General features: G+C 41.9%; 1 protein-coding gene across 4 annotated transcripts in view; it reads left to right on the top strand.

The window, feature by feature from the left end:
- Positions 1 to 10,572, top strand: part of PLCB4 (phospholipase C beta 4) — a 422,814-nt gene extending 412,242 nt beyond the window's left edge. For 2 of the 4 annotated variants that reach the window (XM_045295217.1, XM_045295218.1), the window contains exons 35-38: positions 3,068 to 3,125; positions 3,566 to 3,652; positions 6,768 to 6,804; positions 9,045 to 10,572. In XM_045295217.1, the coding sequence (XP_045151152.1) occupies positions 3,068 to 3,125; positions 3,566 to 3,652; positions 6,768 to 6,804; positions 9,045 to 9,133 (271 nt within the window). In that variant the 3' untranslated portion in view covers positions 9,134 to 10,572. Of the gene's footprint in view, positions 1 to 3,067; positions 3,126 to 3,565; positions 3,653 to 4,218; positions 6,500 to 6,767; positions 6,805 to 9,044 lie in introns of those variants that run through there. The other 2 variants (XM_004698161.2, XM_045295219.1) reach the window with 2 other exon arrangements.
- The last annotated feature ends 1,283 nt before the right edge of the window (positions 10,573 to 11,855 follow it).

Here is an 11,855-nt window from a genome sequence, read left to right on the forward strand (position 1 = left end):
GTACCAGGCCAAAAGAGAGATGTCAAGTAAGAAACACCTGTTAACTCCTCAAGAAGGAGTCCCATCACGTGGAAGATCCTATGTGCAGTATGAGGTATATTTCTGCCACGGTCTCATAAAAGCAGTCTGCTCACACATCTGATCTAAAAGGCAGACCCCAACACAGGTTGTGCCGCAATTGCCCCCTCCTACAGCAGCCTCTTGTTGACAGTCATAACCCACAGGAAGACTGTTTTATGCCCCATCTGTTAGGTTCTATAGAGAAATAAAATCGTGTGTGTGTGTGTAGAGATAGATGTCTAGCAATAAAATGACGCACATAATTTTAAAAAGTAGCTAAGTCCAGTTCAGTTCATGTCAGTGGGTTAGATATTAAGTGGGAGACTTCTGATAACATAGTTTCAGAAACTGATGGCCCAGGAAGCAGGAAGATGAACCATGAAAACCCGATGGATGCAGACACCAATGAATCTCTTAAGTTCAGCAGGTCAGAGATCAGGCAAGTGGTGGCCCCCAAGGTAGGAAAGCAATATGGTGGACTGTCGGCTCAGGTCCAAAGAACTGGAAGTCAGTGAGCTAGATGCAGAAGAGAGGAGCGTGAGAACTTCTTCCAGCCCTTTCAGTGCTCTGTCAGCCAATGAGGCTGAGCTGTGAGAGAACTTCACGGCGACAAGATAACACATGCTTGTTTTAACTCTCCAGCTGTGTGATCCTTTGTGACTATACCCTTGATGGGCACCTGGAACTGCCTTCTTTATTGGCCACTACAAGGAGTGCTTCCAATTTTGCTGATTTGAAAAATACATTTGCTTTATTTAACAACACTAAGTAATATAAAATGGAAATACAATAAAATACAAAACATAACACCTTCCCGTGCATTTTTTATGCATACATTTTGTTGGATTAAATACTGTTTGGAATTAGTGGGAAACCACTAGGATATGAAATTTCACATTGATTTGGCGTGGGAGTGACATTCTACACTTTGGATAACTAATTGCCCAATCAGCATAGAGTGTCATTTGTGCCTGATAATAGGATCCAAGAGAGCTCATTAATCATTTTAACCAATGCTCATTCACATGATTGTATTGTAGTATCTCTCTAGTTCTTGTTTCTTAAATAAATTACCATTCTCTGGATATTAGTCTCAGATGAGGAACTTCATTTCAATAGCTTATATAAATGGAACTGGCAGTATCCAGTTCATCTTAAAAATATAAAAAATTCTGGCTATGTTAAAAACCTCATCAGTTTGAACTAATGTAAACTGTCCAGAGTAAGATATAGATTTTAATATGATAGATGTACTGATTTCGAAGTCACTCCTTATAATGATTTTCAGATATGTTGCAAATCAGATTTCAGCCCTATGGCGGTCAAATTATCTTAACTTCTTAGTTCTTGACGATTAGCAAGGTTTTTATATACTTTTGTAATTTTGACTTAATATTCTCATCACAACACTGCATTCCAGTGGTAAAGGTTCCAAAACCATCATTTAGTGGTTCTAAGTGGCTTTTTTTTTTTTAAGTTTCTGCATGATAAATCCAGGACCCCTGGTTACCCTGTGGACTAAGCATTGAGCTGCTAACCACAAGGTCAGTGGTTCAAGCCCACTAGCTGCCCCATGAGAAAAAGATGAGAGTTGGGGCTATCTGTTCCTATAAAGACAAAGTCTCAGAACCTCAATACAGCAGTTGTAAATACAGTCTAAATCATCTGTGTATGTCCACTTGATCATACTACTGATCACTAAAAGTACAAGTTCATATCAGATAGTCAAGAAAGATATATGGAAACTGAAAGATATACTACTATTCTTAGGAGGTCAAAGAAGACATTTTAACAGAAATTACACAGTATATAAAGCTGATTGACACTGCAAGCCTTAATTATCAATGTATCTAAAAAAGATAGTCAAAGTGACATCTGTCATGAAAAGTCTATGTATTTTAAATGTAAATTAATGACCTACAGGTGAAGAAAACCTAAAGTTAGGAGAGAAAGGGGACACTCAAAAATACCAAATGTAAAGAAAGAACTAAAATATTAAAAATACAGAAACCCAAATGGAAAAGCCCACACCTAATTCTGGATTGTTGTGCTAGGACAGGTTGACCAGAGAAACAAATCCAGAGACAGTCATATATATATATATACACACACACATATACACACACACACACATATATATACACACACACACACACATATATATACACACACACATATACACACACACACACACATATATATATGTGCTTTATATCAAAGAGCTGTTGTATATTAAGAAACCATCCCAGCCCAGTCCAGATTAAGTCCATAAGTCCAATATTAGTCTGTGTGTCCTGTACTAGTCTATAAATTCCTGTTCAGACTCACATAGCACATGCAATGATACCACATGCAGGACATTCACAGGCTGGTGGGTAGAAAGTCTTGCAGATCCAGTGCTGGTAGAAGCATCTCAGTGCTGGTGTGGGTCTCTATGTGGCTCCTCCAGCTCTCTGAGCGTCACTCCTCAACAGCAGCTTCTCCATGTGGCTTGTCAACAGGAGGGTGAAAGCAGAGAGAGTGTGTCCCACTTCCGGGGAGAAAGAGAGGAAGTTCTCAGAATCTTCATGAGAAGGCCACACCCACAAGGAGGCATCATCAGGCTGTGATGTGATTGACAGGCTAGACTCCACCCCTACACTTATTTATCAAGTTGACATGAAATTATATAGCTACCACAATAATCGTTACTTCTAGGAAAAAAGAGGAAAGAATAGAATGGAAAGACTCTAAAGGGGACTTTAATTATATCTGTAACATATTTCCTTTAAAAAATATATGACAGACATGGTAAAATCTTAATGTAGGTTAATCTAGGTCCAGGGTTGTATTGTTTTTATGTTGGATTTTTTTTCTCCTCCATGCTCTGTACATTTGAAAATTTCACAATAAAAATTAGGAAAACAATAATGCCACTTAGATAATTAAGTAGAATCTAGCTCTTTCTGAATGTATTCTTATACCGTTCACTATTCTGCCAACCATTCTTTGTGCTCATTACTTTTAGGAGAGTCAGGGAGTTAAACAGCAGCAACACCAAAAAGTTTCTAGAAGAAAGGAAAAGAGTGAGTATTTTATCATTTTCTTGGCGCCCCTCCTCTGAAGAACTAACTCTACACAAGTAACTTGCACTTAGTGATCTGACTCCTAGCTGATCTGCTTAATCTCGTTTCTCTGTACGTTAAGTATCCCAATTTCTCCTCTTTTGGTTCCCTGGAAGCTAAATAAGCTTATACTGAGATCTTTAAGCTAACTTTTTGACACTAGTTTATCGTGGAGAAAATGAAGCCAAGTTTTAACCTTAAATATTCTAGCATTTTCTAAGAATGTATCAAACAAATAATCCGAGGCAAAGTTGCAGATTTAAATTTTTGCAGTTTTCCGACTCTTTTTGTTATTATTGTTACCTCCCTCACTTAAATTGTAAGCTTCCACGTCATCCCTCCTCCTGAATTCCTCAGATGGCAGCCCAAAGTTTATTGGCATTTTTGTTTATGTTTTGCAGCTTGCAATGAAGCAGTCCAAAGAAATGGATCAGTTGAAAAAAGTACAGCTTGAACACTTAGAATTCCTAGAGAAGCAGAATGAGCAGGTATTGTGTGTCAGGAGCATGAAACGATTCAGTAGCCAGGCTGCTTTGGGGCGCGGAGACTGTGTGCCGATGTCATCTGGGCCCATGCTTTTGCCTTCCGGAAGTGGAAAGTAGCTAGGAAAAAAAATGGTGTCTTTTTCTGATTTTCACCTTTTCACCCCAAAAGGACTTCATCTTTGGGCTAGATGAAGAATGTGGTTGTGGGGGGGTGGGGGGGGGAATAGAAAGGAAAAAAGTCATCATTTGATTATCTTGTGGGAATTCTCAGAGAAGCCTGGCGGGCACCGTGGTTAAATGCAGAGCTGCAACTGCAGGGTCAGCAACTCGAATCCACCCGCCGCTCCTCAGGAGAAAGGCGAGGCAGTCTGCTTCTGCCAAGACCCAGTCTTGAAAACCCGATGGGGCGAGTCTGCCCTCCCTGCCTTACACTGTCACCGCGAGTCAGAATCCACGCAGTGGCGGGGGGCTTTAAGAATGGCATTATTGAACGGGAAAGGAGGAAAATTAGGGAGGAGCCAAATGACTTCTCCCTTTTCAGTTAAGGTTGTCAACTTTGCAACCCACAGGCCAGCCACGTTACATTTTAAATCAAAGGAGGAGAGAAAACACTTCTTTACAGCCTCAATCTAAAAATGTAAGGCTGACAAGGGGGATCTAAGAGCAGGAGCCACAGCGACGTGACAAAACCAGGGGAGTGGGCGCCATCTGCCCTCTCGGTGCCCGCTCCCAGCACAGCGAAACACCGCAGCAAAAGACATACAAATAAAAAAGCTCTCCGAAATCCAGTCAGCTCGTCGTGCCCTCCGACACAGGCCAACACCAAGCGGAAACTCATACGTGTTTGCCTGGAGCCCGTCCAGAGGGACTGCATCCCACTCAGCTTCCTGGTATCACTTCAGTCTGGTGGAAACACCTCTCACATGGCCATAGGACCTTCAGTAGCAGTTCACAGTTTAATCTCAGTTCAAACTTCACGCTCTAGGGCTAGTGGCTTGGAAATATTATTTCTAGGTGATTTACTTCAATTTAGAAACTTTAAAGAGGTTTTGAGAAATGTGTGCGTGTACTACTTATTCTAGTCCCAACTTCCTGTAAAGCAATTCTGTTTAAAGTATATTTTTGTTTCAGAGTAAATCGGTCCCTTGAAGAACACTAAAATAGAAAATATGCTTGAAAATTACCTTTAAGAAAGCAAAACAAAAGAGTAACTTTTTTCTTTCTCTTTTTTTGCTTTTCAATTAGGCATCAAATAAATTCAACTTCTGGTTCTTTACTATAGTGGATAGAAGTTTTATTCATAAAAATATCTCTGATTTTTCCACATTTCCTTTTCAGCTAAATGCTTCCCTCCATGAATTGCCCACAAATTCCCAAATGGGACAATTCATTTGGCCAACTCATATATGAATCATGTTCTAGTACAAATTACCTAGCTTATATATTTCTTCTTAAAGCACTTCTCAAAAGGTGTTCTAGGGGAAGGGAAAAAAAACTATGGAAGGAGGTGGGAAGGATGAGACTATGAACAAGGGAAAAGTCACCATTTTGAAGAATTAAAATCCACATCAGTGATGGAGAAGGAGCATGCAAGGAAGGGTGGGAACGAGGATGTCTTGAAGTGTTCTTACAAACCTTCTTAGAAGAAGGGTATGATGCAAGGCAAGGTAGGGTTGTGTTTCAGCTAACCAAATTAAGAAACTACTTAATTATGTTACTTAGCAACAAGTTCGGCTCAAGAATATAAGTGTGCTAAAAATTGTTTATCACTCCAACAGTGATATGCTTCAGAGCTACAGAATCCAGTGACTGGATGTCTTTGTCAGACCCTAAGTGCATCATTAAAAGAATCCTTCCAAAGTTCATAGAATAAACTCTTAGGCTAGTGATATCTGTATCAATTGGATCACTTGGGGAGCGCGCCGGGGTTTTTGTTCCACCATTTCATCGAATGCTGAGGACTGATTAACACCTAATGCCCACAACTGATACATCAAGTCACGGAAGCGTAGGACAAAACAGAACCTGAGAAGACTGCAGATTCAGTGAAAAGAAATTCAGGATATCATACCGATCCTCCTGGAAAATAGGATTTGGACTTGAATTTCTGTGTTAAGCTTTATTTTACAAGTAAGACTTCTTTAATAACAAATTCAATTCCAGAGTAGTATATTTTTGAGGCCTTTAAAGGTCTAGAAATCCAGAATTCACGTGTATCCTTTGTGTTAAAATCCAGTTAGAGACACAGTGGAAAAGATAGAACCAGCAACTCCCATTTCTTCCCTCATAAAAGACATGCTCTGGAGCTGTAGATGACCCCTTTATAACCGATGAAGTATTTCCAGACAATTCCAAACATTTAGAACTATTTTCCAGACCATTGTGAAACCCCGAGGTAGTTTGCGTTTGTTTCTATATCAAAAATGGATTCATTTGAACAGTTCCCCATAATGCTTCCCTTTAAAGTTCCGACTGTGACCCTGTTCCTGGGAGTTCTTCTGGTCACACACCCCCCTCCCCCAAAGTAGGGCATAGAATGCATCGATCTCATTAGGTCGTCTGGCAAAAACAACCCAATTTCTACCATGGTTTGGCCCTAACTATGGATCCAACGCACCACTTCCTACTTAAGTCACTGTCCCTGCCTGTGTGGTCAGCAAATTCTCATTTCACCATTTGGAGGTTAGGGATTTGTTTCCTACTTAAGCTTTCCTGTAGGCTACCCACCCACCTCATTTGTTCTCACACCTCCCATCTCCAACACTAACAATATCACTGGTGTCACACCCAAGTTTCAGAAGTGGATTTTTGTCATCAATCCTATACCGTTGAATAAAAAAGAGCCAAGGGGTTTTGGTTTTTTCCCCCCCCTCTCCCCCCAGAAGAGAGGTACCATCTGTACTGATAGGCATCGGGGTGTGGCATTGTTCATTTGTTTTCTTTTGCACTCAGCTCGGGGAAGTGTGTCACTGATGGGTGTGTACATGTTTTAGTCTTAGCGTTTTGCTTTTCTGGATATGGTTTTGCATTCATTTCTCAGGTTCACTTCAGTATTCATTTATTTTCTTTGTTTTGTATGTATGACTCAATTTTGACATTGCTATTTTTGTACAAACAGCTTTTGAAATCCTGTCATGCAGTGTCCCAAACACAAGGTAGGACTCAACCTCTGATAAGCAAAATGATGCTTTCCTTGTCCATCCCGTCGGTATTCTTGGCTTAGTCTCCTTGATGATTGATTCTGCTCATAGCTATTTAATGCTCAAGGACTGCGATACAAATGCCTGCTGCTTTCATGCTTGGATCTTTGATGTAATATCAAACCACAATGCCCCAAATCTCTAGAAAATGAACTCTGTGGGGTTTTAGCCAGTGTTTCCCTTTGGAAACCCAGGTTGTGGTCATGAGTAAACACGCAGGCATCAAAAACAAGGTTTCTCAGTGGTTAAATGGGCCAGTCACAGCCAAGACTGGATCCACTACTCAGTCAGTCCTTCCCAAACATAGTCTTACTCTGGCCCTAATTAACGTTGAAAGGTGGTTTTTGATGACAGCTGGACTTCCCTGCAGAAGCATTATGTAGTGACCAGTGTCATGCTTTCTGCTAAGTCTGCTCTGCCCAGAACCCTCCTTACCCTTCAGGAGGAAAGTGACCATATAATAGAGCATCTAAACCAGGGTTGTTTTGAGATTAAACTGGGGAACTCTTCCTAATAACCAGGACTGAACTGGCACTATCCCAGTAAAATAGGAATGAATGGTCACGTGCTCATAGGAGAACTATATTGGCTCCTGGAATAGTTCGTAATGCTGTATGATCCATTCTAAACTGTGTTCCATCGGGATTTTAAATGCTGATGGAGAGGAGCAGAGGGAACCAGCTGTTAGTATTTTCTGAACATAAAGCATTTAATTTTCGGTGCTGATAAGGTTTCACTGCCATCTCTTAGAAATACTGTTTGTGTCATAGTTTCATGTTTGCATACTTTTCTCCATTTCTTCATTTCTTTATTAGAGTATTGGTATATACTCAAGGTATAACAAAATATCTGGGTAAAAGGAAACCTCCATCCCATAGTTAAGCAGAAAGTTAACATTCTTTGGTGTTACTCTATCCATCCCCACCAAAATAACATCTAAATCCACAATATACCAATCAGAAGAAGAAAATCTGCATGGCCCATTGATTAAACCGATGTCATAACAGAACGTCATTTGAGACATTTCTATGCCTGCAGTATATCTCTGGGTAACACAAGCAAAGTGCTTATCTACTACCCAAAAGGCTATTGGGTTAAATCCACCCAGAAACACCTCAGGAGAAAGGTCTTCCAACAGATTGTCACCATTGTGAACCCTGTGGAGCATAGTTCTCCTCTGAAACGCCTGGGGTCACCATCAGTCCGAATCAACTCAAAAGCAACTGGTAGTGTGATCTGCTGAGTTGATCAGACCCTCCCACAGACCTTGCCAAGCAAATCTGAATCCTCACAACAGAGTGCTACAGACTGACACCGTTTTCGATCGCCATGCTTGCGTTCTTGAACGCCCTGGACTCCTAAGTGATGTGTCATTAAAAGACGACAGGATGCTTCCATTTGGAAAGTAAAAATTGCAAAGAACCGGTGGCTTTTTCTCTATGTTGTCAAGCAACTATCTATTAGCAGACCCAGCCTCTGCCTCCATCTGACCCCTTCCCACCCCCAAACTAGCTCATTATTCTAGTAACAAAGTCTCCACTCAAGAGATTGATGTCACTGTAGCTTGCTTCCTGGATGTCTGTAAAGAATTCATTACCCAGAAAAGTGAGAATCCGTGGGGTTCATTGTGGGGACAATAGGATGCCAGGGACCCCACATATTCCTGGAACATTCTTCTTAGAGGACGTGCCAACAAAGCATGTGCAAGTTGCCCCCTCCTGAACATCTCCAACAGTTAAGAGTCTTAGGAATTACTGTCAATCAAGTTTCAGGCTATCAGGGAATTAAATAGCACATAAGTGACACTCCAGAAGTGATTTTTTTAAATGTATACAACAGTCTACACAACATCTCAATCTGTACAAGCTGAAACAAGAACAGCTAGACATGCAATAGCCTTCATATCAGGAAGCCAGTTCAACCTCGTTTTCACATGGTTTTCCTGCCAGTGTGTCGAGCAGTCTCGCTCAGATTTCTTGAGTCTCTTATCAAATGCAGCCGGTGCTTCCTAGGTCTGGGGCCTGCGATTCTGCGCACCTGACAAGGTCCCAGGTGATGCTGACGCTGGTCCGTGGACTCTCCAGGCTGAGTAGCGATGACGTGACGTCTCAGACTCGGGGAGCAGAGGGCAGGGTTATTGGGTACTAGCTTCATTGACAGGTGTCAGTGCGTAAACCGTGCTTCCCATGTTGCAGGCGAAGGAGATGCAGCAGATGGTGAAACTGGAAGCCGCGATGGACCGCAGACCAGCCACAGTGGTGTGAGGCTCCAAAGCGCAAACTGAGGGCGCAAAGCTACCAGGCGTCAAAGCATCCCCCTGAACGGCTCGGCGCAAATTCCAGGGGGAAAAAGCAGTTCCCAAAAAAATGTGTTTTCTTTCTGTCTAGCCAAGATATTCCCCGAAAGTGTAGAGACTCGGGACAACGTAAAGACTTCTGTTTAACATCTTGAGTATTACAAACCCACCAAAGTGTAATATTCTAATAAGGCAGAGTTGAACTATTGGTAATACAACTTAAACATGTTTGCTGTAAAAAACCATCACAAGTAGGTGAGCTGTGTGTTAACAAGTCTGCTCTGTGGTGCATTCGGACATGTTTGAGCTGTAGCAAAAGTAGAGCGTTAGCAGTTTCATAGCAAGTGCATGCACTAGCCAAGAAGATGCGGAAGCAAAGACTGTGCCACAAACTCATCAGCGGGAGTGGTGGTCTGCTAACCAACTCATTTCACAGACTTTGTCTCTATTTAAGTTACCTCATCAGTACGTGCCATGTCTCTACCATGCCATCTCAAGCTAATTTCCTATCAACGTTGTGCAAATGACTAGACCAGAAACAATATAGCCGAGCAGTAGATCTGTGCCAAAACTCAACAGTGCACAAAGGGGAGCTCCGTTAGGCACACTGAAGAGTTGGCTTCTGACATAGCTGTATAGGAATTGCTTCTGCAGATTCCAGGTGTTCCAATTCACTATTATAGCATCAAGATTGTGAAGTGGTTATTGGCAAACCTTTGTAAATGTGACCATGTACAAAGTATTTATACACTTTAATTCACCGTTATAGAGCAAAATCATCTTACTTATCGCCACCTGACGAGAATAGTAAGCAGAAGTACTCGAACTATGTTTGCATGATGCGCACGCGCCAGTTACGACTCATCCATGCAGTTAACCCAACGCCAGACGAACATTGGCTCAATAAATAACGGCACAGCATATCATTGGAATTTCAAGACTTCTTAGCATAACAAAAAAGTCTATATATATATGTGTATATGAATTATGTGGGCATTCTTGATACTTCGAGTTCTAGTTTGAAACAAAAGTACATAACTAATTTAATTTTACACAAAAATATTTATGCAGATTTTCAGAATTTCATATCAGGAAATAACCTTTTTATGTCTGTGAAAGAGCCCCACAGTTTGCTACAGTGCTCATCGCATGGTCTCCAAGCCGGCTGCCATTGTGTTGCAGCCCGTGCATGAACAAGCATCCCGTTAGGGGTCGAGCCATGCTGCCACAGCCAGAGGAGCACTTGGAGATTTGGTAGTCTAGAACTAATCAGGTTTCTGATCTCCGTCCACACGCCACCAACTGAACTGTTGTATATGCTTGTACAAACCGATTCTGTGTGTTCCACTGCACAAAGCAGAGAAAAGTACGTTACCATCAATATTGAAACTAAACTTCCGACTTCTCTAATAAAAAATTAAAACACATTTACGCCTACCAGAGTATTTTGCTCCCAAGGATGCGTCTTGGTGTTAATATTTCACCGCTTCCTTCAATGAACTCTCATTCTTTCCAGAAGCCTTATTTACATCCCCACACAGGCCTCCAAACGGCACAAAGTGCACACAGTGCTGGCTGGCTACCAAATGTACTTGCGTATATTCATAACTTAAACTGATTTCTGTAATATTTCTCTGGTACCTAGTTTCCTTATCTATAAAGCTGTGGGGCGAGAACACTAACATTCCATGAAAAATTATTACTCAAACACGACCACATGAAATTGTCAATTTTTCAACGGTTTCAAATGCCTTCTCTTCATATCAATTGGCTTTTCCAAGAGCTCAGTTTATATAATCATCTTGCGGCACTTAGCTAACTTAATCACTTGCCTGTTCACTTGCCTGTTCGTTCCTTTTTGTTTCTGAGAAGCACTCCTAATAGCTCATTCTTATGAACGTGCGTTCTCTTGCTTCTCATTCCCCTACACCAAGTTATTACATCTTCCAAACTTCTCTCTGGGCCGGTCAGCGAATGGGGACGAGGGAGAGTATTCCGCTTGCTTTCTCGTGCCATCCTCATGATGAGAGTGGGAGGACACCCCCCAGCCGCACCAACCCGGTGGCTGGTAGACCTTAAGGACCCTGCCCTCACGCAGTTCACTCAAACTACTGCCCCCACCCAGCAGATCACACCACATGCCTGAAGAGTTGATTCTTATGCCTGCCTGTGTGTTAGGCTGGGTTGTCAGAGAAACACATCCAGTGACACCTATCTATGTATAATGAGAGCTTTATATTAAGAAACGACATCAAGGGCATCCCAGCCCAGGTCAGTTTAAGTCTGCAAATCTGTTGCTGGTCCATAAATCCCTCTACAGATTCAAGTGCCTACGTGCTGGTGACAGTATGATCCGCTGGGGAGCAGAAAGATCATGGGCCGGTGGGTGCAATGATGCATGGATCCGCAGTAGAAACATGGCAGGGTGCCAACAGCTTTCACAGGCAGAGTCTTAGCCAGCAGGAAGGGGAAGGGGGATGAAATTCCCAATACCACCCTCTCCCAGGCCCCCCCCCCACCTGCCCACCTGCCACACTTTCAAGAAGGCATCAGGCTGTAACCTGACTGACAGATTGGATTCCTCCCCTGCACGTTCACACATCTTCAAGTTGACATCAAATCTAATTACCCCATACCACCCCTTGTCAACTTGACACCTTAACACCTCTTTAACGATCTTTACATAATCTGAATAAAAACAAAATAAAGT

This window comes from Echinops telfairi, unplaced genomic scaffold, assembly GCF_000313985.2.
Source record: "Echinops telfairi isolate 266 unplaced genomic scaffold, ASM31398v2 ScPeMD7_5592;HRSCAF=6446, whole genome shotgun sequence".
NCBI lineage: Eukaryota > Metazoa > Chordata > Mammalia > Afrosoricida > Tenrecidae > Echinops > Echinops telfairi.